The sequence below is a fragment of the Macaca thibetana genome, chromosome X (genome assembly GCF_024542745.1).
Source record: "Macaca thibetana thibetana isolate TM-01 chromosome X, ASM2454274v1, whole genome shotgun sequence".
Lineage (NCBI taxonomy): Eukaryota > Metazoa > Chordata > Mammalia > Primates > Cercopithecidae > Macaca > Macaca thibetana.
In genome coordinates this window covers 14,424,007-14,450,576 of record NC_065598.1, presented here as the reverse complement: position 1 = coordinate 14,450,576, position 26,570 = coordinate 14,424,007, and the positions used below count along the sequence as shown (strand labels likewise).

The following is a 26,570-nucleotide window of genomic DNA, read 5'->3' as shown; positions in this document are numbered from 1 at the left end:
CTCTTTGATTTCTACAGAAAATATTTTAGCACCATTACTCTTAATACAATTTACCTTAATTCTAATAGCTATCTTTGTTTTAATGCCTCTACTAGGTTGTAGTAGTTTGAGAAGGGGCTCTATCCTTCCTCTGCTCTTTCTCTAATACTGATACACTGCTTCCCAGAATTAGGCATATAATGAGTACTTAAGGAACTTAATAAATTGTTGTCACAAGAGATTAGTCTCTTCTCTTGGGCATGAGAAAGAGGAAGAAAGAATGGGAAACGTTTCTCATTTGAGACTCAGCATGGAATTTCTCAGAAACAATAAGGAAACAAGTACCATAATTATGGGCTAATATTTTATTCTTTTTGCCAGCTAAAAATCTATACATAATGATAACTTAGTTTCTATGGACACAAAACTGTGCTTGGCATTCCTAAGAACCTACCTCCAAAAGCATTTCTGGAATACAGTTTGTGCTTGAAGTGACACACTTGCAGAAAATAAATATTTTCCTTTCATCGACTTTGCTTAAGTCTGCCTTAAGCCTCTTCTGGAACAAAATACTGTTAATGACAATATAAACGGTGAAAGAAAAAGAAGGAAAGTGGATGTTCTAAACACCTGAGTTAATTTCTAAAAGCAAATTCTAAGGGGAAAACACAGGCAAACTAAAAAAACAACCAAAAAAACACCCCTTTTATTATCACTTTCCAATTCTACCTTTATCTGTTGCCATATTCCAGGAAACAACTGAAACCTTAAGGTAAGAAGGTCTTCAAAGGCTTCTATTTTCTTTTTCCATGCAAATCTTTAAAATTGGACTAATCTTCTTATGTACATATTTAAGTATTGCTATATCTATTCAGTAAGTATATATTGAGAACTGTCCTGGGCATACAGAGGTGAGTAAGACACACAAGGCCTCTGCTCTAAATGTCTATAGGCTGCTACAGAACCCATGTACATTCTACTGGAGAAAATGAAAAACATACAAACCAATGAACAAGATAATTACAGATTACGATAAGGGCTGTAAAGCAGAGAAAATAAACAACACAGGGAGACATTCAATAATCAGTGAAGGCCTCTCAGATACATTTAAACACTGAAGAGAAAAAAGGACCAAGCCATGCGCAATACCTGGGTAAAATCTTCCCAAGCAAAGACAAGTGGAAAGGTCCGAGATGGAAACAGCCTCACTCTGTTTAAGGAACACAAACAAGGCAGTGTGGCTAGCTGTGGTTTTTCAAACTGGGGGTCACATTTTAAATTGCGATGTTAAGTTTGTGGGTAATTGCATTTTTTAAAAGGAAGTCAAATAGAAAAAATACATCAGAGAGTCACATGTTTTCAGAAGTATTCTTTAATGAACTTTTGCTTCAGTTATGTGAGTGTGCACATGTTTGTACTGGGTTGCAACATATAACATGTATCTTACTTTGAACCGTGGTCAAATCTGCACTAAGCAAGCAGAGTAGTAACAGATGATGATAGGGGGTGGAGGGCTGGCAAGAGCCAGATCACACATGGCCTTGAATTATAGGCCACCATAAAGAATTGGGATTTTATTCTAAACGCAGTTGGAAAGGCACTGAAGGGTTTCAAGCTGGAGAGTGACATGATCTAATCCGACATCAGGGTATTGCCAAAAGATTACTGTAGTGAAAATCAGAAGATATTTACACTAGTCCTGGCCTAGCCAATAACATCAGGGATTTTGAGCAAATCTCTTAATCTCTCTAGACCTCACTTTCTTCATTTTAAAAACGAGAAGGTTGCCCCAAGATGACCTTTAAGATCTTGTTTATTGCCTAATTTCTGCCTGTATTCTGCTTCCTTCCTTCAGCATAAATAAATGACTATTGGGGTGTTACTAGCTCATTAGGTCTAATTCTGAGTTACTTCGTAAAATATTATAAACCATGTATTCACTGCTATAGTAGTTACATTTCTGTAGAAAGCAATTGAAGAATGATCTCTATTGGAACCAGCTATATTATTAGAAATAGGAACTCTGGGTGAAAAGTGAATCAAGTGCTTTTGCAACTCTCCGGAACAAAGTTTGGGGTGTGAAGAAAATTGGCAAGGAGGTATGAAAAGATTTACTGACAAGTATTTGAAACCGATTTCCAGATTTGTTCTGTCATCAACTGATGTATAATCTAGGATGGTTTAAAGTTGCAGGGAACCTCTGCTGAATACTAGCCAAGATGCAGAAGCTTCACTCCTTTCACAGTAACCAAAATGACAACTGAGGCAAAATATTCACAGAGAGTCTACTATATGTTAAGACATGCTAGACGGTTTGATACATGTTTTTTTAAAATTTAATCCTACTATATTATTTGCACTTCATAGATATGAAAACAGGGGCTCTGAATAGACAAGCTATTTAGTGGCAGGGTCAGGATTATAATCAATCTTAAGGTAGGCAACATATAAATCCTTATTTAATTCCATATTTACAATAAGTTATTCCATATGTTTTACAAAATTACTGTACAGGTATTAAATATTCAGTTAAGTACCTGACAACTCAAGTATCTGTGACATCTGGACACAGAATGTTCAACCAATAAATCAATTCTGGACTCATTGGTACTTTGCAAGATACAGTTTGGGATAAGAACTTGTTCCAGCATTGGAGGGCCTATTCTGTGGGTAGCATGCTGGGTTGTATGAAAGCGAGATCAAGCAAAATATCCAAGGAATTTGTATACCCGATTAAGTACACATCAATAGTATTATGGCAGTTTCCAGGTACATTTTCTCTAGTGTTGCTGGTGAAAGGCCAGCAGTGGAACCGTGGACTGGACAATGTCACCCGTCTTGTGGGCCTAACAAGTATCCTGCAAGTTCCATAAACATGAGAACATGCTAAAAACTTAACCGATTTCCAACTTACATTAATCCTTTAAAGGGAGCATGGGACACACCACTTGACCATTTGAAGCAGCGCACACGGCTTGTCATGGAGAGGAAAACCTTTGAGACGTGCCCAGCATCATTCTTGTGAGGGTTGAAAGGGTACCTAACACCTCCCACAAATACACTCACAAACACTCCAGCAAAGTTGGGGATGCTCACTGCACACCCGGAACAGAGTACCCACCTGTCACATACTCAGCTTCGAACCTCCGCCGGGTCTCAGAGATGAGCTTGGCTCTATTCTGGGCGTGATTCTGGATGGGAGACATGACCGGACCTTAGATACTACTTCCATCAACCCGCTTACCCTCAACCCAGCCCACCTGCACACCAGCGCTCGGTCCCCGGGCCTTAGAGGCGGCTTCCGGGTCCGGGGGGCCAGCGGCGGTGCAATAGGCTCCTCACCTCGGCCATGATCACGGTCGTGGAAGTGATTGCAGTTGTCGCCGTCGCCCGTTCTATCGTCGCCAACCGAGTATCTCATCACCCGCCAGTCCCGCCCAGAGGTAGAGAAGGGTGGGAGGGGAGGCGGTCGCGTGACACCGGAAGGCGGACAGAAGTGCTGCCGCACCGCCCAATCCAATGCGGACGCCTGGGTCTGGAGGCGGGACCAGGCCCTCAGCCTAGGTCCCATTCGTTTCTCGTCCGGCCTCGCCCCGCGACATCCCCCGCACTGCGGTCCCGCCCCCGCCAGCCCGGAGATCGCCGGCGCTTCCCCTGCGGAGCTCCGCCCTAGAGAGCTTGCCGGCTATTTGCTTTCACAACACTCCCAGGGCCCCGCCTCCTCAGCCTCCCTTGGCAACCTGGCTGGCTTCTAGGCTCCGCCTCCTCTGCGTTCGACGACGCAGCCTCTGTCCGGCCTCCCAGGATGCAGCGCGCTGGCGGGAGGTTTGGAGCCGATGGATACAGTATCCGCGTGGGGCATCCGGTATGTTGCCGCTGCGTTGAGGTAGGATGGGGCTGGCAAGTCTTCCCTTCCCGGGACTTTGCAGAGGGGGCGATGGGGCTGCATTTCCTCCCCTTGTCCCCGCATTGCGGGAGAGAGGGAAGGAAGTGGGCATTCCCAGACCTGGGTCTGCCATTCCTTGGAATTATAATTGGATTTTAAGTGCTACATTCGGGGATTATTTCTCTTGAAGCTTTTTTTCATCCCTTCAGTATCCTTCCAACTTGGAGTGTGAGATGCTTAATGAGCAAAATTAAATCTTTACTTAATTACATATTTACAATAAGTTATTCCATATGTTTTACAAAATTACTGTACAAGTATTAAATATTCGGTTAAGTACCTGACAACTCAAGTATCTGTGACATCTGAACACAGAATGTTCAACCAATAAATCAATTCTGGACTCACAGGTACTTTGCAAGATACAGTTTGGAATAAGAACTTCTTCCAGCATTGGAGGGCCTATTCTGTGAGTAGCATGCTTAATGAGATGCTTAATGAGCAAAATATCTGTGAAATCTTTAATTGTTATATAAAGTTAAATGATAAAAGCGTCTTTCGGCTTATTAATTAAGATAGTTGTTCTCAGCCGGGGGGCGGGGGGATGTGGGGGGCGGTTTTACCACCCAGGGGACCTTTGGCAACGTCTGGAGGCATTTTTAGTCTCCACTGCTGGGGGCCAGGGGCCAAAGAGATGCTTACTGGCTTCTAGTGGATAGAGACCAGGGACGCTGCCAAACATCCTGCTGTGTACATGAAAATTCACAACAGTTATCCAGGGCAAAATGTCAATAGTGTCAAGGTTGAGAAAGATTTCGAATTAAAGGGACTGGAACAAATTTTGTTCGTCAGTTAAAAACGATTGAAAGAAAATAGTTGCGCATACAATATTGCCTTTTGTAAAGTTGAAAGACACTGAAAACTACAAACAAGTTGAAAGAATAGTCCCCCATATTTCCATCAACCGTAGTCATCCATGACAGAATGGCATGTTAGCATCTTTTGTCCTAGACTTTTAAATATATTTACACTTTTTGGGAAAAAATGAACACATTGTCTAAACGTTGTTTGACTACATCCTTAAAAGATATTTCAGATATAACTAAAGTCTCCTTCTACCTCTACTCACCTATCCTGGACGCTTACTTGTTCAGAATCAACAGTCATTCAGAATTTGGCATGAAATGTTTACAGTTTTACATTTTCTATTTTGGATCATACTGCCTGGGTTTGAATCCTGGCTCTGTCACTTCTTATCTGTAAACCTTTGAGAAGATCCTGAAACTCCATGCCTCAGTTTCTCCATCTATAAAATGGGATAGTAGCAGTGCCTGTGTCATAAGGATGTTGTGAGGAAGAAACGAGTTAATCCAAAGTGCTTAGAACAGTACCTGGCACTGTTTCTTCAGGAAAAAAAAAATAGTACATGGCACTATTTCTTGAGAAAGCACTCAGGGAATGTAGCCATTGTAGGTAAATAGAACATATATAATGCTGTTTTATTTGTTTTAATTTACGTAAATATACTGCAGTGTACATTTGTCTGCAACTTAATTTTTAATTCATTTTATTTTTGAAATCTAACCATGATTTTATATATATATATATATGCATATACATATACATATAGATAGATCTAATTCGTTCCTTTTAACTTTCGTATGATAGTCCATCTATACTTATTCCCCTATTGGTGTTCATTGAGGTTTGTACTTTTTTTATATTGCAAATATCAGCACAGTGAGCATTCTAGAGCAATGTATTCATTCATATGTGGGATTATGTCTCTGGGTTTTTATCTACAAATGAAACTACCGGATATATGCATTTCAGTTGACTGCCAAATTACCTTCAGGGTCATCTCTCCCTTTTATTTAAGTACTCATAATTTTCTTCTAATTGTTAGCTCTTCTTCCAGTCTGATCTCACTCACATTTTTAACACTGTCACCAGGATCTTTATAACTCAAAAGTACAGTCCTGTGATTTCTGTTTTTGAAGTCTTTCAGTGGTTTATCATTACTTATATGAGAAATTTAGAAGTCCTTAATATGACATAAAAATCTTCTTTAATGTAATCTTCCCAAATTCTCTAGTTGATCGCCATTCTCCCACATTTACTCACATTTCAGGTATATTAGATAATGTTGAAAAAGGTGAGATCAATTCTGTGTAGGGCCCAATAAATAACTTACGTAGGGAGAAAAAAACTTTTAACAGTGGCCCTATTTTGTAGGAATGTTAATTTACTTTGGTTAACAATGTCATATGTCTTGGAAAAACAACATCTATCATTATTATCTTCATAAAATTATGTTCAGTATTTTTAGGTGCCATTTTAGTTGGGTGTCTTAATTCTACTTTTTTCCCAAGGATACTTTCGCTTGGTCACAATTGATATGGTTTCTTAGACTTTTTGGATCTCATCTGCTCTTCTAGGATAATCTGGAACCACACTGATAGTTTATTTGAAGAATTATCACATTTATAGGGCCAAAATGATTTACGAGCATTTAAAGAGAATGAACAACATGTTTATTAAGTGGGGGCGGGGGACAGTAAAGAATAGATAAGGATGGTGATTTTATTGCCAGCCTACTATTGTTGTGTTAGCATATGCTTGTATATATTATCATTTTTCTAGTATACACACACATCTGTTTTAATTTTATATATAAAATAGATACAGTCAACTTTGATGTATGGTAATATAGAACAGGAAAAGCTCAAATTAATTATGTAGTATTTTATAAATAATCTGCTTTCTGGTCTCCACGCCCTGCCCTGCCACCCTGCCCTACACCGCCATCCCTAGTTACTTCTTCTGTATCTTCTGCAGCCACTGTTACAATGTTAATAAGTAAAAAGTCAAATAACCCATAGGCTAGAATAGTAAACCTGGCACCCTGATAATCAGGGTCTAAAATAGTGAGGGGTTGCTTATAATTGGACTAAGAACCTCTAAACTGAACATTAGTTTGATTTGTTTCCAGATATGTTTCTATTTTTTAAAAAATGCCAGTTATTTCATGGCCTGCAGGTTTTATGAACATATGCCAAAAACTTTAAAAATAGACGTTGCAGCAGCAATACTTCATATCTACTCTCTTAGCAGTTACACCTCAATAAAGCTGGGAAAAAAGTTAAAATTCATTTTAGCAATGAATTAAATTTTAATGATTGAGTATTAATTAGATATGATAAACAGCAAACATTAAAAACAAATGAGATTGGAAACATGTTGCATTAGTATAAAATATAGTGGGTATGCACATATATGTAAATTCAATAAGTCTTGCAAAAACTTTTCACTCAATAGTCATTTATGTTTTTAGATCAGTTTAAGTTCATGAGAATAAGTTTGCTTTTTGCCTGGAGATCATATTGAAAGCAGGTTGAATTAGGATTATACAACAGAGTTTTGAATGCCATGCTAAGCTTCATAGCAATGGTTCACAAGCTTTTTTTCTTTACACCATTCATATGTTCTATACACAGTGTTTAGCATCTATTTTTCCAGGTAGTAATTCAAGAATCACAGGTCTATTGAGAAAGGCAAGGGACATGCAAGCTTTTGGATTAGGGGGTGGACAGTGACAGGATCAAGTGTATGTTTTAGAACAATTAACTGATGTATTAAATAGCATAAATGAGTTGATGTTTTGGAGGGAAGAGAGATTAGATTAAGGAAGACTAAGAAGCTTTTACCTCAACCTGAGAGATCACAGCCTGAACTATAGTAGTGGCAACTGGAACAGAGAGTTGGAAGTTAGATGTTTCTAACTTAGGGAACTTGATGATGACATTTAAAGAACAAAATGTAAGGGGCCTAACTTTCCTAAATTCTGACCATTTTATAATCAGATTTTCCTTACTCCTATCACACTTAAGTTACTGGTAAGTGAACCAGAGCATTGTACTGATTAAACATTAGTTGTGATATTTAACATTAAAATAATAAAATTCATACAGAGGTGATTTTTGTTTGCTTTTGATATTAAGAAATCTGAAAAACTTTGACTAGGTAGTAAAAGATGATGAACTCTTAGAGCTTTACCTCAGAATGTGTAATTTTCATGCTTTTCCTTTCTAGAAATCTAGGAAACCTGACATGGGACCTTTGGTAAATACATTATTATTCATATATTTTGATGGAATATAACTAATACATTTATTTTCTCTAAACTATAGTGTCATAAGTAAAAGCCACACCTTTGATTTACCTACCCTGTCTTCTTTACTGATGAAGCTGAAACTACTTTGTGATGGCTGTTGTCCTAGATCTTTCTGTTAATTGCCTAACAACAAACCAGTAAGCCAATGACTTCTTTTTTCTTCTTTATTTACCTGTTGTTATTGACACATTGTAATTGTGTATATCTAGAGAGTACAGTTTGATGTTTTGATACATACATATATTGTATAATGGTCAAGTCAGGGTATTTAGTGTATCCTTCCCTCATGAATGTATCCTTTCTTCCTGGTAAGAACATTCAAAAACCTCTAGTTATTTTGTAATAAGTAATAAATTACACCTTACTGTTAACTATTTTTACCCTACTGTGCAATGGGACACTAGAACATATTCCTCCTATCTAATTGTAACTTTCTACCCTTTGAGCAACCCCTCCCCATCCTCCCATCCTCTCTCCTTTCCCCAGTCTCTGATAACCGGTATTCTACTCTCTGCCTCCATGATAGCAACTCTTTTTAAAAAAATTTTAGATTCCAGATATTAGTGAGATCATGCGGTATTTGTCTTTTTGTGACTGGCTTATTTCACTTAACATGATGTCTTCCAAGTCCATACATATTGTTACACATGACAGGATTTCATTTAATTTTGTGGCTGTGTTAATAGTATTCCATACTATGCACCAAAAATTGGTATATACACCAAATTTTTTAATCCATTGATTCGTTGTTGGACACGTGGGTAGATTCCATATTTTGGCTGTTGTAAATAGTGCTGAATAAACATGGGTGTGCAGACATCTCTTTGACATTGATTTCATTCCTTTGGATGTATACCCAGTAGTGGGATTCTGGATCATAGGGTAGTTCTATTTTTAGTTTTCTGAGGAACTTCCATACTGTCTTCCATAGTGGCTATACTAATTTACATTCCTATCAGCAGTGTGTAAGTGTTCCTTTTTCTCCACGTGCTTGCCAACCTTTGTTATCCTTTGTCTTTTTAGTAATAGCCATTCTAACTGGAATTAGATGGTATCTCATTGTGGTTTTGATTTGTATCTCCCTGATGATTAGTGATATTGAGCATTTTTTTTGTATACCTTTTGACCATTTGTGTGTCTTCTTTTGAGATATGTCTATTAAGTTATTTTGTCCATTTAAAAAATTGGGATATTGCTGTTCTTTATATATTCTGATATAAATCCCCTGTCAGATGTATAGTTTGCAAATGTTTTCTTACATTTTGTGGGTCGTCTCTTTACTTTTTTTTTTTTGGCTGTGCAAAAGCTTTTCAGTTTGATGTAATCTCATTTGTCTCTTTTTGCTTTTGTTGACTGTGCTTTTGAGATCTTATTTAAAAAATCCTTGCCCAGCCCAGTGTCATAAAGTGTTTCCCCTGTGTTTTGTTCTGGTAGTGTAATAATTTCAGGTTTACATTTAAGTCTAATCCATTTTGAGTTGATTTTTTATATGGTGAGAGATAGGAGTCTGGTCTCTGCATGTGGATATCCAGTTTCCCAGCACCACCATTTATTGAACAGACTGTCCTTTCCCCAATGTGTGGTTCTTGGCACCTTTGTCAAAAATTAGTTGGTTGTAGGTACATGAATTTATTTATGGCCTCTCCATTGTGTTCCATTGGTCCATGTGTCTGTTTTTATGTCAGTACCACGATGTTTCAGTTAACGTAGCTTTGTAGTATATTGTGAAGTCAGATAGTATGATGCTTTTAGGTTCGTTCGTTTTGCTCAGTATTGCTTTGGCTGTTAGGGGTCTTTTGTGGTCCCATATGAATTTCAGGCTTGTTTTTTCTATTTCTGTGAAGAATGTCATTGATATTTTGCTAGACATTGCACTAAGTCTATAGATTGCTTTGGGTAGTATGGCCATTGTAACAGTATTAATTCTACCAATCCATGAGCATGGGATCTTTCCATTAGTTTGTGTCATCTTAATTTTTTTATCAGTATGTTATAGTTTTCATTGTAGATATCGTTTTGACATTTTTGGTTAACTTTATTTCTAGTTATCTTTTTTTTTGTAGCTTTTGTAAATGGAATTGTTTTCTTGATTTCTTTTTCAGATAGTTCGCTTATTAACATATAGAAATGCTGCTGATTTTTGTATCCTGTGACTTTACTGAATTTATTAGTTCTAACAGTTTTTTGGTGGAGTCTTTAGGGTTTTCTCTGTATAAGATTATGGCATCTGCAAACAAGGACAGTTTTACATTGTTCTTTCGGATTTGGATGTCTTTTATTTCTTTCTCTTGCCTAATTGTTTTGGCTAGGATTTCTTGTATGCAGTATATAGAAGACTGAATAAAGAGATCAACAACTTTTTTTATACGTGTGTTCAATATTGAGGATATTCTTTTGTCTTTTATTTTACTGATTATTTCAAGTTGCCTTTCTTATAATGAGTTTGTTCAGAATAAGGGAATGCATGCCAGGGCAGAGTGGTAGTTAAAAAGTGTAGACTCCGGAGTCAGAAGGCCCCTTTTCCAAACTAGCACCATTGCTGATTACTATTAACTGTGGATTAGTGTTGTAACCTTGGAAAATTTTCTTATCTTCTTTAAAATAAGGCTTTCTTGCTTAAAAGGTGGAATAATAAGAGTACTTATTTTAAGAGAATAGTTATTAGAATTAAATAATGCATGTATTGTACCTGCCATATAATAAGCTTGAATGATTGATAACTATTGTTTAATTCTTGTGTTCATTATAATAAATTGTTTTAATCCTCTATTTTTTTCCTAATTTGAATAAGAGTAGTGACTTCGTTGGGTCATACAAATGCATTGCCTTTGTAAACTAAGATTTATTTGTATTAATCCTATGGAGATTTTTTAAAGCCTTGTTACAGCATCTCCTAATTTTATTCCTGGGGTTTCTTCTTTGTCTTAGAGCATGTATAGGCTCCTGTCTCTAGAAAGCAGAAGTCCAATTGCCTGGGCTGTGGGAGAAGTATAATTGAAAATCACCGTATTTGGGGAGAGTGAGTTGCAAGACAAGTAAACCACTAATTGAATTGTCATTCTAAAGGGGCTAAGGCAGAGAGTGGGAAACCACATTAGAGTTGTTAGGTTTGAAACAGAGAAGTATAACCCTTAAGCAATTTTCTGAGCCAGAACAAATATCTGAAGTCACTTTTAATAGAGCATCTAAAGCTTTACATATATGCTGTTAACACTTTCAGTTATCTTTTTTTGATATGGTTATTTGTATTCTTAGCAAACTTTTTTAAAGGGTCTAGAGAAATAGTATTTAGGATTTTTTTGATAAGTATGATATTGTCAAAATAGTATAAAAAGCTTAAAATGTTTACTTAATAAAATGTACAGTTACCTATGTTGTAGTTCTCTAACAGAAATGTGTTTTCTTTTCAACTCTTCCTACTTCATGGCAGTTTTTCCTCATTTCTTTTTTAGGTTTGGAAACATCAACTGGAATCAATTTGCATTTGAAAATTAGATCAGCACAAAGACTTGATATTGTGGAATGACTAGCAAACAAGCAATGTCATCTAACAAACAAGAAAGGCTCTTGTGTTATAATGGGCAAGTCCTTGTTTTCCAGTTGTCTAAAGGAAATTTTGCAGATAAAGAGCCTACAAAAACACCCATATTACATGTCAGAAGAATGGTATTTGACAGAGGAACAAAAGTATTTGTTCAGAAGTCCACTGGATTTTTTACCATAAAGGAAGAAAACTCTCATTTAAAAATCATGTGTTGCAACTGTGTGTCAGATTTCAGAACTGGAATTAACCTCCCTTACATTGTGATACAAAACAATAAAAAGAATAATGTTTTTGAGTATTTTTTACTGATCCTTCACAGTACCAATAAATTTGAAATGCGTTTGAGTTTTAAACTAGGCTATGAGATGAAGGATGGCCTAAGGGTCCTTAATGGCCCTTTAATTTTATGGAAGCATGTCAAAACGTTCTTCTTTATCTCTTCTCAAACTGGCAAAGTTGCTAGTGTGTCAGGTAACTTTTCCTCTATTCAGTGGGCAGGGGAGATTGAAAATTTAGGTATGGTTTTATTGGGACTAAAGGAATGTTGTTTATCTGAGGAAGAATGTACTCAAGAGCCTTCAAAATCAGATTATGCAGTTTGGAATACCAAATTTTGTGTATATTCTCTTGAAAGTCAAGAAGTATTAAGTGATACATACATTATTCCTCCTGCTTATAGCAGTGTGGTGACTTGTGTACATATCTGTGCAACTGAGATCATCAACCATCAGTTAAGAATATCTCTCATTGCCCTTACTCGAAGGAATCAGCTGATTTCATTTCAGAATGGAACTCCTAAAAGTGTGTGCCAGCTTCCATTTGGAGATCCTTGTGCAGTTCAACTTATGGATTCAGGTGGAGGAAACCTGTTTTTCGTTGTATCCTTTATGTCCAATAATGCTTGTGCTGTATGGAAAGAGAACTTTCAGGTACTACACTTACTGTGATAATAATTCAGTTGGTGGTCTCAGACCTTTTAAACATGTCTGTACTTCATAGAGTTCATTCTGGAGTCTTATTATTTAAGTCAATTTTCAGTTCTGTACTTGAAGTAATGTATATTACATTGTTCTTTTTTCTTAAAGTTACCTGAATACAACCTGATGGTGTTTTTTTTGTCTTGCCATTTTGAGTCATAAAGCCTTTGAGTTGTTTGGAAATGTGTAAATACGTATGTAACTATAATTATGTATTTACTTTCCTGTTAGTATAACTTTCTAATTTTTATTAATATAGTAGATGTGCATTTTCACTTACAATAAGATTATTAGTGATTTGACTAGATAGATAAGCCTTCCTGGAAAATTTGAATCAGTTTTTCATGTTTTTATTTTTTATTTTTTATATATTTTTTTGAGACAGGGTCTCGCTTTGTCACCCAGGCTAGAGTGCAGTGGCGTGATCTCGGCTCACTGCAGCCTCCGCCTCCCAGATTCAAGTGGTTCTCCTGCCTCAGCCTCCCGAGTAGCTGGGATTACAGGCATGTGCTACCACGCCCGGCTAATTTTTATATTTTTAGTAGAGATGGGGTTTCACCATCTCTGGCCAGGCTGGTTTCAAACTCCTGGCTTCAAGTGATCCGCCCGTCTCGGCCTCCCAAAGTGCTGCAATTACAGGCATGAGCCACCATGCCAGGCCAACTTATTAAACATTGATACTTATCTGTTTAAATTTACTTGTCTCTGATTCATTTCTGAAAGTGAAATAGAGAAATTCCTAGAAATCTGGAGAGACAAATAATTGTTCTCCGGAGACAAGTGGTAAGCATTACTTTTTCTAAAAACTTGCTCAGAGATTTTATTATGTTATATTTTGAAATGCAGAACGGACCTTTGAGCAAGTATGCTCTTTTAAAGTAAGTTTGGAAATTGCTCTAAAATATTTATTGGTATTGAGTGTTAAATAACAGGTAAAAAGGCACAGAAAACCAATAGGAAATTAGAGTTTTGTAACTGAGTGTCTCCACCAATAATATTTCTCTGACTGTTTTTTTGGGTAATGTCGCATCCTTCTGGCTTAAAATGTATTCAGTTATGTGATTTGAAGTGTTTACGAATTAAGACAAATCATTACTAGTTAGAAATGTCTCTTCCAAAAGTAGTACACTATACAATTTTTAGTTTTTGTGCTACTTAGGAGAAAAAAGCAGATATTACCTTATTTTGTGTGCCCTGTCCATTTAATTAGAAGCTCAATGAAAATTTTTATCATATTGTCACCTCTATATGGAATACTGTTAAATGTTTTAGAAAGTTTGAAATTCATTTTTAAATGTGAATCATTATTGTTTGTGTGGGGGGAGGAATGTCAAGTTGGAATTGTGAATCAGGCTTTGCCTTACCAAGTACTTTTATATTAATAGGGATTATTTTGAATCTCTGTAATACATATGTATTCTCTCTAATACATAGAGAATGCAAAAGGAAAATAATTTGAAAGCTATCCTATTTTATTTTGAAAGCAATCTTTTAAAAGCACATTATACATTTATTTGAAAGTTATTTGGAATTGTCTTTTTCTATTTTCTTTTCCTTTAAAGAAATGGTAGGGGGAAAACATCTGGTATACCCTATAGTCTTTTACTGTGGTCAAGGTAATACAATAGAAAGAACACACTTAACCGGGGTTTGAATCCCAACTGAGCCACTTACTGGTGTTACCTTAAGGAGTGTAATTCTTGTGAACTCATTTTCCTCCTTTATGAAATTTGGGATCATCCTGACTGAGAGGGGAGAATTAAGTCAAATGACATTGTAAAGTGTCTTGCACAGAGCTTGGCATACAGGAGGAACTTAGTAAGTAGCAGGTATTACTCTGTTATGTTACTGTTAGACAAAAGTCAGGGCTGTCCTCAGTTATTTGCACCTACTCAACATCCCCTATTCACCTAGATAAGGAAAAAACAATTCCTTTATATGTCATTAATTGTAGTACTCACTCTCTTGAAGTGGGTTTCCTCCTTGGACCCTGTAAAGCTTTGCCACTAACATGTTACCCAAGGCAGGAGACTGTATCATTCCCTGTAGGTGGACCTGTAACTGCTGCTTCCCTGACTCGAAGTTGTGTTCTAGGGCACTCTCTCTACAATGGACCACTATCTTTTCCACACATTGCTTCCCTAAGTCCCTACTGACTTACCCCCTAAGTTGCTTCTTCAGGAATTCTGTACTTCTAACTTGCTCTCAAATGCCTTGTTTTAAAAGCTCTGGAATTCACCCTGATATCTACAAGTAAGTGCTTCAAAGTTGCCTCTAACCCTGCCACTTTGGGCATATTCAGGTCCTGCTTCTATCTTGGTATTATATTTATACTCAACTGCTTAAAAAAAAAAGGGAAATATTAGTTTAGGGTAAAATATTCAGTTACTTTAAAAACAGAAATAAGGCTGGGAACAATGGCTCACGCCTGTAATCCCAGCATTTCAGGCTGCCGAGGCAGGCAGATCACTTGAGGCCAGGAGTTCAAGAGCAGCTTGGCCAACATGGTGCATGCCTGTAGTCCCAGCTACTCAGGAGGCTGAGGCATGAGAATTGCTTGAACCTGGGAGGTGGAGGTTGCAGTGAGCTGAGATCGCCCTGCTGCACTCCAGCCTGGTTGACAGAGCAAGATCTGTCTCCAAAAAAAAAAAAAAAAACCAGAAATAAGACCTAAGAATCTAGAAATAAAGTGGGAATAGAAATAATTATGCCAAAAACCCAGATTAAGACAAGTAATTACATTTGAACAATTACATTTAGTTTTAACAGTTAAGACAAAAAAATAAATATGATGGGTTTTACAACTGAAAGGAACATACTACAAGGGAAAATATTTTTTCTAACATTAGGTTCTGAGAAGAATTTACTGTGTGTGGTATTTTGTAAAAGGTTTTGAGTAATAAGATGAATACCTTATTAAATAATAAGGTGGGTCTTTGATAGCAGTTTTCCCCCAAAATAGAAAGCGATAGAAGCCATCTTCCTTTGGGTTGGCTATGGATCCATCCATCCATCCATCCTTTTATTACCTCATTCCAAGAAGGAATTAAGCCAAGCTTACAAAGAGAGGTAAAATACAAACAAGCATAAATTAGAGTAAATAATGAAAATCAAGGTTAGTGTTTTCCCAGATCAACACTTCATAAAAGCCCGAGGTATGATGTTTAATGTGGTAATAGGACCTGAAACAGAGGTGAATCTAAAGTAATACATGATTAGCTTTTTTCTTCTTCGGCTTTCTCTCTTGAGTAGAAATTGTCTCTGCAAGTTTTGACAAGAAACTATGTGGCAGGCATTTCAAAATGGAGATCATAGGCCGGGTGTGGTGGCCCATGTTTGTAATCCCAGTGCTTTAGGAGGCCAAGATAGGAGAATTGCTTGAGGCCTGGAGTTTGAGACCAGCCTGGGCAACATAGTGAGACTCCCGTCTGTACAAAAAATTAAAAAATTAGCTGGGTGTGGTGGCATATGCCTGTAGTCCCAGCTACTTGGGAGGCCGAGGTGGGAGGATTGTTAGAGCCCAGGAGTTCAAGGCTGTAGTGAGCTATAATTGTGCCACTGCACTCCAGCCAGGGCAACAGAATGGGACCCTGTCTCAAAAAAAAAATCCATCTGTCAATAAAATTGAGGTCATTGTCAAGTATACCGGAAGCATAGCTATTGGTGTGTTGTCGATAGAGGTTAATGTGTTCTGGTGCTGTGCTGTCTAATATGGTAGCCACTATCCAGATGTAGTTATTCAACATTTGAAATGTGGCTAGTCTGAATTAAAACAGGTTATAAATGTCAACCATCAAATTTCAAAGATGAATAGAATAGAAATGGTAACATCTCTCAATTTTTTAATGATTACATTGAATTGAAATGACAATATTTTAGATATATTGTGTTAGATACATTAAAATTTCATTTTTTTTACTGCTACCAGAAAATTTAAAATTATATGCCTTGTATTTGGAGCTCACTTACCTTTCTATTGGATGGCACTATTCTAGAGCTATAGATTGCAAATATGTGTGTGCATACATGCATGCATACATAGTTCTGTGCTGTTTTCTTGCCAAGCACATTCTTATTACTAATGTCTCTTCCCATAGTCCATTATACTCCATGATACTGGTGGGAGAAAGGGAGGATATGGGTTTACAGATAAGCTGTCTCTCTGCACAAGTGAAGAATCAACTTTGGAAATTAGCCTTGTAGGGGAAGATTGATATTTGGGTATGTGGGTTGAAGAGCCTTACTTTCATTCTTGCTGTAATGAGAGCTACCCTCCTGTATCATCTAGATGATGTATCTGTGCTCCTGGAATTCTGAGAAGGGGTTTTAGCTTTTTTGTCTCAGGGAGAAGGGGGATTTGATCCTCATGGTGTTAGTTTTCCCTGGGACCAATCTTGAGGCTTTCAGCTATATGTACCTTTAAGAAGTTGTCCTCTATTTTAAATGTGAGGTCTCAGGTTCTGATATAAACTGACCAAATCATTCCATGAGGCTAGGATGGTTCTGGCTGTTCCACTCTTAGGACCCCTCACCTGTGTACCCGATACTAGCTGTATTCCCCTCCATACCCACATCAGGGTTTAAGGTTTTAAGCTCATCTTGATTCTACTATAGGTGAGTTTGTATTAAGAGCTCTTAAGGTGTCTACTAGTACTGTCTGGTTACCTAACGCAACTGAATTCCTTGGGTAATTTGTCTGATCATAAATATATATCCACTAAGAGTTATGGGAATGAGGGTCTTCCTTAAATTAGCTGTGTGAGAGAAAGAATCTTCACTAGAGTTTGACTCATGATAAATGTTAGAATTTCCAAAGGTTTAGTCATGAAAAGTGTTAGAACTTATAGATTACAATAAAATTTTAATATAGAAATCAAGAACGTGACAGTCCCTGGACAAACCTGAATAAAATATTAAATCTAAGTACCTTGCTCTTTATGAAGTTGTTATAACTCTTATATTTTCTCATCCCCTAATATCTTTATTTTTAGTTTTTGCTATTTTCATTACTCATTTATAAGATTGAATTTTACAAATTACAACTACATGAAACAAAAGGACTTAATTTGTTTATTTCACATTTGATTTTTTTCTTGTCTATTCCTCCTATAATGCTCCCTTTCTTTTAGGTTGCTGCGAAGTGGGAAAAACTTAGCTTAGTACTGATAGATGACTTTATTGGAAGTGGAACTGAACAAGTACTCCTACTTTTTAAGGACTCCTTGAACTCAGATTGCCTGGCTTCATTTAAAATAACGGATCTTGGAAAAATAAACTATTCAGTAAGTTCTATTTACTTATCATATGGTATTTTAAGAACCATTTCAGAAAACTTAAGTGCCCAAAAGCTTTGACCTATCATTTAAATATTTGTGGTTTTATACTTAAAATTTTGAACTTTAAAAATATATAGATTGAATCTTTTAAATATATACATTGAATCTCCTTTCAACAAATGTTATACAAATTGACCATGCTTTTGATATAAATTTGAATTATAGTACATCTGGTGATCACTTAAGTGATAGCAATACTATAAATTAACTTTATTCTTGCTTCTGAAAATCACATTTTATACCAATAAATATAATATTGGATTAAATAAGGAATAAAATGAAGCAAAACTGCTTTAGTAAAGGAAGTAACAGCTCACAATATCTTGAGATCTTGGACATAAGGGAAATTATGCCCCTGAAGTTTCAAATCAATAAAAAAATCTCTCAAAGCCTCAGTTTTTTCATTAGTAAAAATAGCATAATTTAATTTTTCTCCAGTTATGGAATTTTAGGATTTTTTGAAAAGCTAATGAGAGCCCAGGAATTCAAGGCTCCAGTGAGCTGTGATTATTATGTTGCACTTCAACCTGGGTGTTGGAGCAAGACACTGTCTCTTAAATAAATAAATGGAAAAATGTTTGCTCTTTAAAAAGAAAACTAACCAGCTGATACTTTGTAAAGCAGTATATAAATGTTAGGTGGTAGTAGTAGGAACCATAATAATTTTTTTCTAGTTATAAGAAGATGATGGGGAAAATATACAGTTTGCCTTTGGGTTTTTTTTTTTTTTTTTGGGAGACTGAGTCTCGCTCTGTCATGCCCAGGCTGGAGTGTAGTGGTGCAATGTCAGCTCACTGCAACCTCCACCCCCTGGGTTCAAATGATTCTCCTGCCTCAGCCTCCCAGGTAGCTGATATTACAGGTGCGCGCCACTCTGCCCGGCTAATTTTTTGTATTTTTAGTAGAGACAGGGTTTCACCATGTTGGTCAGGCTGGTCTTGAACTCCTGACCTCAGGTGATCTGCCCACCTCGGCCTCCCAAAGTTCTGGGATTACAGGCGCGAGCCACCGCGTCTGGCCTAGTTTGCCTTTTATAAAATAGTGTGTAGCAGGGTGTTCTGACTGGATATACTTTAATTGTGTTTTGTTAGTTTTATGAATTTTCAATTATTTCAAAATTTCAGTCTTAGTGTATTTATTTATTTATTTATTAGAGTGAACCATCGGATTGCAATGAAGATGACTTATTTGAAGACAAACAAGAGAATCGTTACCTGGTGGTTCCACCTCTAGAAACAGGACTGAAAGTTAGTGTCTGTTTGCTTCTTTTGCTTTTCGATTAGTGTTATTCTAAATGAAGGAAAGAACGTTGAAAGAAAGGTCTTTAAAGTATAAGCAACTTGGTGCTTGGGGAAACATGGTATTTCAAAGGATCTTTATCTTTTTGGCACCTGTGTACAAACTATTATGATACTACTTATAAATGTATCGTCTAAACATGATACCTTTTTTATAGTAAGACTCTATAGATTTAATAAGCCTCATGAGAGAAAATAGAAGCAGCTCACTTTTGAAAACACGTTCCTTCCGGGATCAGTATACCACAGTATCTTTATAGAGTAGCAGTGAATATGATAAATCATAATACATTGCAGACATGAACAGTTTACTCTCATATTTTCCATAAGAAGCTCCCTAAAAGAGTTTTTTGTTTTTGATTTTTTCCAAGTGTACCAAGGTAATGCACATTCCCTATAAAATACTGAGGCTTTGCAAATAAATGTCAAAACAAAACAAAACAAAGCTAATGATTGTCTGTGATTCCACTTCTTTGAAATAACCAATTTTAACATTTTGGCATGTATATTCTTGCAGATTTTTAAATGAATTTATGCAAATTTACATAGAAATGTGATTATAAGATGTATGTTGTTTTGTAAGCTGCCTTTTTTGTTTATAGCATTTTCAAATATACAGAAACATTCCAAGAATACAGTGATTATCTCTGTATCCCCACATACATTCAACTCTTGTTACTTTTAAAAATCTTACTGGCCTCCTTTGTTTGTGTTTGTGTGTGTGTGTATATATTTTTGTAGAACCATTTAAAAGTTGCAAATGTTATATTTCACTCATAGGTATTTCAGCAGGAATCTCCTAAAAATAAGGATATTCTCCTCATGCAACTACAATACCATTATCAAAGTTAGAAAATTATTAATGATCCATTAATCTTATTTGCTATCTTGTCCATATTCAAATATGTTTAGTTATCACAAAAATGTTTTTATAACTGTTTTTTCCAGGATCCAATCAATCAAAGTTTTTACTCGCATTTGATTATATCTATTATTGGTCTTTTTATCTAGAATAATTCCCCTTTTCCCCTTTTAAAAATTATGCTAAAGAGGAGGCCATGCTAGTTGTATCCTCTCTTTTGGATTTGTCTCTTTTCTTGCTGTGTTACTGAACTTTTTCCTCTTTGCCTAGGATTGGAAAACTTTTTCTGGAAAGGGCCAGGTGGCAAATATTTTTACTTTGCAGGTTGTTTTAAAATTATTTTGCAACTATTTCATCATTAGAGTGAGTTTACTTTAATAAATGCTTATTGAACATGTATTAGACATGAATTTGAATAACAGATTAATAAAACATCATAACAGACATAGAACCATGAATGAAGACATTCATCTATTCAAAATTTTTGTACCCTGAACAAAGTAAAAGTAGTAAGACAAATTGTGAAAAAAGAAATTGTAATAAATGACAAAATATTAATTTTCTTAATATAAATGTACATTCTTCTATCGTATTTTTGTGAACGTGTAGTGGCCCAGCCTTCTCAGAGGTAAAGTTATTGTAGTTACTAAAAGATGAATTACTCATGTCTTTTTACTGTTGCAGTTTCACTTCTAGAAATCTCTTCTAAGGATAGAGATGATTTTACAAGAATGTTTATGTAGTATTTATAAACTACAATGTTGGCTGAAATCTAAACATACATCATTAGGCGTATAATAAGTAAATTGTGATGTGCTGAACCATGGAATACTATGTAGCTGTCAAAGAGAATAATGCATATTTTTATACTGATTTAGAAATGATGCCAAAGTACTTTAATTTATGAAAGCATGACTTTATGAAAGGTTTAATTTATGAAGCAGGATCAACTCTCCTGATTAAAACTGAAAATGATAGATGAAGTCTCCTTTATAAACCTTCTTAGAAGCTTCAAAAAGCTGACACTATAAGAATAAATTATCAAATCAAACTTTAAAGACTGGAACCCAGAGAGATAAGCAGAACACTGATGCTACTTCTGCCCTGGGAGCATGTGTGTTGAACTTAAATTGGTGGTGCCCCAGGCACCTGACAGAAACAAACAGAAAATCCTCTCTGGAAACACACATTCATCCTAGCCTTCATAAATCTCACAAGTAATTTTTCAAAGAAAATGAGCTGTCCACAGAATAACTAAACACATAAAGAAAAAAGGCATCATGAGTAAGTATTCACAGAAAATAACCAAACAGCATCTATTTCAAGCAAAAACACACTGAAATAAAAAACTCAATAGATGACTTTAACAGTTAAAGAGATAAAAGAGATACAGAGCAAATTAGTGAACCCGAATATATGAGAAAAATTATCCAGAATGTAGCACAGAGACGAGGAAAGTATGAAAGGCTTTAAACAACATTAAGGGAAGGAAGGGAGGAATGGAGGTGGTGGATAAGAGATAACTATCTCTTATATCCATTTTGTTTCAAGTATCCCCATGTTAACAGTAGCTTTCAATGTAGATAATAAAGTTCTAAATGCTGGAAGGCCTTTTAGAGATGAGCCAGCCTACCTTTGCACCATTTTGCACATGATGTAACAAATAGAGAGCCGGAAAGGTTAAGTGACTTACAGAGTTAGAACTAGAGTCCGTTTCACTGTTCTTTCTCCCCTGAAATTTGTATTCCAATCAGTTACTGGAAGGGGAGATGGGGAGACCAGGACCTTAGAGAATCTTGTACACATGTACACAGATGTTCATAGCAGCATTGTTTGTAACACTGCACAACTGAGCATAACCCAAATACCCATCAGCTGGAGAATGGAGAAGTAAATTGTGGCAGTCATATGATGGAATACTGTAAGCAATGGAAGGAATGAACTACAGCTACTAGTGTCAACATGGGCAACTCTAAAGCCTGATGCATGCAGAACGATTCCATTTATAAAAGGTTCAGAAGCAAAACACAAAAAACTTAAAATATTCCTTAAGAATTCATGCAAAGGTTGTAAAATTTGAAGACAGGTAAGGAAATTATCTTAAAAGGCCAAGGTAATATTGACTCCAGGGGAGAAAGCGCAACTGTGATTGTGGAGGGCCCCTGGGCAGCTCCTGGACTGCTACTTTTTGATTTGGGTGGAATTACATGGGTGTCGGCCTCATTATTAGTCTGTAAAATGTTATTTTGTAATGTGCATTCTTCTGCATGTATGATAGAGATCACAATAAAGAACAAAAAAGCAAGATTCAGTGTCATGCAGTGCGATGTGCTCCTTGTGTTTGGTTTTGGGTGGGTTTTTGTTGGTGCAAAGGAAAAAGCATTCCTTAACATGCACATGGAAAAGTTCTGGGAAGGTACACAATCGATTGGTTTTGCAAATGGAATTCAGCATCTAGGAAGAGAAGGTGAGGTGTACTTTTTCACATTGTTTAAGTTTCTTACCATGTGTCTAATTTATTTTTGTAGCTTTGTAGCAAAACTTCACAGCCAAGATTATTTAACTACTCTACTGAATCACTATATCGTCCTGGAGTAAGGGCCATGTTAAGGAGGAAGGAAGAGTGAACACTGTTAATTTTCGAGGGTGCATTTCAGTCTGCCCACATAGTTTTTTCTTCTACTCCCCACCCCTCCAGTAGCTCAGCTGTGGCTACATACCTTTGATGGGTACATCTGCCTCTCCCTGTCACAAATTACTGAGTGATGGAATGTGAATCATGTGCAGCCCACAGAACTAGGTCAGCATAGGAAGTTTTAAAACATTAGCTAGACACTTCACATACTTTGCGCAATAAGGTGACACATAGTAATAATTCAGTCTTCATTCTCCAATTTCTATTCATTGATTAAAAGAAAAATAATTTACTTGCCTTGAAATGTAATTTAAAAGAAAAGAATCCCAAAAGTGATGCATTTTGTTGTTTAAATCTAGAAAAAGATGTTTCATTAAAAGCCAGATGAATACTTAAACAGCCTCAGATATCCACCTGAAATGAAACAACTTCTATCAGTTCAATAACATGACTTTAAATTTTCAGTAGCAAAATATATTCTGTGAATGTTTCATCCTTAGTGCTGAAATCTAGTTATCTGGTATCATGAAAGGAATGGATTGCTGTATGCGCGGTTCAGAGCCAAATTGTTATTTTTTTCAGTAGTTTTCAGTATTTTTCAGTAGACTCTAGCACCGAGTTTATTAGCACAAAAATAAACATAGTTTGGGAGCTATTACAATTTTAATTTTATTTAAAAATTTTGCTATAAAGGTTACATGAACAGAAAATTTCGAACAGTATCAGATTAAAAGTGATAATTTCTATTCATTATGATGTCTTTGCTTATGTGGATGCCTTGTTTATGAAGCAGAAATTATTTCAACAAGAAAAAGTTATTTTGTGTGGGGTGAGTGTATTTGTAGGCCTTGATTTTTATTCACATTGATTCGAAGTTACTTAATGACTCACTAGTGAAACATGCTAATATATTGCCACTCTCTCAATTTGATACATAAACTCTATGTTGCAGTTATTTTCTATATTTTCCTTTGAAAGAAGATAAATTTTTTAAACTTAGAGACTTAAAATCTATAAACAAAACAGTTTTGCTCTGAGAAGTATTTTATTTTCTGCAGAAAAATGAATTGATACGCACATTTGGAGAAAGTACTTCCTGAATTATTGGTATGTCTGGTTTCATTTGAAATCATGTTTCTTGCAACTATTTTTCTTTCTACTTTATAGATTTGTTTTTCTTCTTTTCGGGAATTACGGCAGCATCTCTTTCTTAAGGAAAAAATTATTTCAAAATCTTACAAAGCTTTGATAAACCTGGTTCAAGGAAAAGATGATAATACATCAAGTGCAGAGGAGGTAAAAGTAATCATGTGACCATTTTATCATTTTATGAATTAAAAATCTGTGAGCTATTGAAAAGTCATTTAAATTGGAATATTAGAATATATTAGAAAATGCTGCTCAGTGGATCAAGAAGAAAAGCAGCAGAGGTTATAATGGTGGACTTTTATGACATTGAAAAATATTTGATTAAGGAGCCAATATTTTATCGATTTGTATGTAATTCTGTAGCATATTAAAGTTTCAGTTATCAGGAACCTTGGGGAACAAGTCCTTTTGTTTACAGATTTAACTGTTAAACTTTTTTATTTGTATTGTTTGGATAGAAATTACTCATAAGTGAATTATGTGTTTACTGACTTCTTAAATAGAATATACTGAGTATTATTTAACTTTGTATTGGTGATGACATAATTTTATTATTAGTATAATGATTGTTCTTTTAGTCTGTTGGATTGTTTCTTTCTAAGGATATTTTTCCCTCTAGCAAGTGTTCCTACACTGCTATGGGTTTTTTAGTCCTTCTATCTGCTTTTTATAATTTTACTCTCTTTTTCCTTGTGGCTGATTATAATAAGATCCTCCTCAGGGTCGGGTGTGGTGGCTCATGCCTGTAATCCCAGCACTTTGGGAGGCCAAGATGGGTGGATCATGAGGTCAAGAGATTGAGACCATTCTGGCCAACATGGTGAGACCCCATCTCTACAAAAAATACAAAAATTAGCTGGGCGTGGTGGCATATGCCTGTAATCCCAGCTACTTGGGAGGCTGAGGTAGGAGAATCACTTGAACCTGGGAGGCAGAGGTTGCAGTGAACTGAGATCCTGCCGTTGCACTCCAGCCTGGGTGACAAGAGTAAAACTCCATCTCAAAAAAAAAAAAAAAAAAAAAAAAAGAAAAAAAAAAGAACTTCCTCAGGTCTCTTATGTGGTAACTTATGTCAGTACATTAATGTAGGAAGTTAGTAAAAACTGCTGAAACTTCATAAAAATAATATTTATGCACATTAATTTCATACCGAGAAAGACACACATGGCGACACTAGAAGTAAATCAGTAAGAGCTGAACTAATGTTGCTTTTTATTCCCTCAAGTCACTGTAGTGCCTAGCTCTGACTTCCTTCTGGATTGACCATTTTTGTCATGGGCTGTGCTTTGTATTTGTATTCCAGTCTTAGCCATATAAGGATTTGGGTCCAAAATATGATCTTGTTAATGTAATAAAACATAACAAAAACACATTGTGTTGCTATATTACTGTTCTAATTTCCTGGGAAACCTCATGAAAGTCATTGTTAAAACTGTTACACCATTTCCTTTCCTCACCTCAATGATTTTGCCAATTTTAGAAAGGGGAAGGAATGTTTAGAAATTAATATATTGAAACCACTATGTGCAAGGCCCCATTTTTGGCCCTTTACATTGTTAGTTTTAAAAGCAAACCTGGCAGGTAGTAAAAATGTCCCCAGGTTTCAGATGAATAGCCTGCTTCAGAACTCACAACTACTGGCAGAAGTGTCAGATTCCTGGGAACATATTTTGTCTCCTATTGAGTGAATGCCCCTATCTTTCTTCAGTAATTACCACATAGAGAGGCAGTATAGGGTAACAGTTAAGGAAGAGCATGGGCCCTGGGACCAGTTGGATTCAGTTCAGATCCCAGCCCTGCTACTTGCTGTGTGACCCTGGGCAAGTTACATAACTTCCCTGTACCTCATTTTTCTAATCTGTAAAATGTAGATGATAATACCACAGACCTAGGGTACTAGGGTTATCGTGTGGGTTAAATGAATTGATACAAAAATGGCATTTGGAACAGTGCCTGGCATAAAGCAAACACTCAATAGATGTTGTATATTATTATTATCATTACTATTATTCTTATTACTGCTGTTTCTAATGTTGTATATCCATATGTGTGTGGAAATGAGTATGGCTTGGACTTTTAAGAATAAAATTTTAGCAATAAGCTCTAAGTAGTCTAAAGATAGTTTAATCAGTTTTATTCATACAAAAGTTTACAGTTATAGGCTTAGTGCAAGTCACTGATAAAATACAGAGTGGATTATTTTCAGTATAACTGGGGTACATATTATCAGACTTTTTTTTTTTTTCCAAAATGGACTCCAGGTTTACCTCCCTTTTGACTCTCTGTTGGATACCTCATCTGAATAGATAGGGAATTTTATATATTTTATACATTTCATGTTAGTAAATTGTGTATAATCTATAATATGATATGTTATGATTTGTTTTTAAATATTTAGGTCATAAGCCCTAGCCAAAAGCACACTTAACTTTTTTTTTTAGTTTTGCTGCACATGGTACATATTTTATAATTAGTTATTTAAACTTTTTTTTTTTTAATAAGGAATGTCTTGTTCCTCTTTGGGGTGAAGAAGAAAATTCCGTCCATATCTCAGATGAAAAGTTATCAGACAATTTTCAAGATTCAGAACAGCTAGTAGAGAAGATATGGTATCGTGTAATGGATGATACCTTGGTTGTTGGAGTGAAAACTACATCTTCTTTAAAGCTGTAAGTAAATTCCAACATGATAACATCTTGATGCTCCAGAACAGTACTGTCCAATAGAAAT

General features: G+C 35.9%; 2 protein-coding genes across 6 annotated transcripts in view; one reads left to right on the top strand and one right to left on the bottom strand.

The window, feature by feature from the left end:
- Positions 1-3,519, bottom strand: part of MOSPD2 (motile sperm domain containing 2) — a 51,796-nt gene extending 48,277 nt beyond the window's left edge. The window contains exons 1-2 of one of the 2 annotated variants that reach the window (XM_050775151.1): positions 3,322-3,519; positions 3,101-3,170 (exon numbers count right to left, since the gene is read on the bottom strand). In XM_050775151.1, coding sequence (XP_050631108.1) covers positions 3,101-3,170; positions 3,322-3,330 — 79 coding nt within the window. In that variant the 5' untranslated portion in view covers positions 3,331-3,519. The remainder of the gene's footprint in view (positions 1-3,100; positions 3,171-3,321) is intronic. The other variant, XM_050775152.1, reaches the window with a different exon arrangement.
- A 262-nt stretch (positions 3,520-3,781) lies between these two features.
- FANCB (FA complementation group B) overlaps positions 3,782-26,570 on the top strand; it is a 32,424-nt gene continuing 9,635 nt past the window's right edge. The window contains exons 1-7 of one of the 4 annotated variants that reach the window (XM_050775276.1): positions 4,264-4,334; positions 8,056-8,176; positions 11,492-12,512; positions 17,690-17,842; positions 19,051-19,143; positions 23,859-23,987; positions 26,343-26,509. In XM_050775276.1, the coding sequence (XP_050631233.1) occupies positions 11,562-12,512; positions 17,690-17,842; positions 19,051-19,143; positions 23,859-23,987; positions 26,343-26,509 (1,493 nt within the window). In that variant the 5' untranslated portion in view covers positions 4,264-4,334; positions 8,056-8,176; positions 11,492-11,561. Of the gene's footprint in view, positions 3,866-4,263; positions 4,335-7,860; positions 8,177-11,491; positions 12,513-17,689; positions 17,843-19,050; positions 19,144-23,858; positions 23,988-26,342; positions 26,510-26,570 lie in introns of those variants that run through there. The other 3 variants (XM_050775278.1, XM_050775279.1, XM_050775277.1) reach the window with 3 other exon arrangements.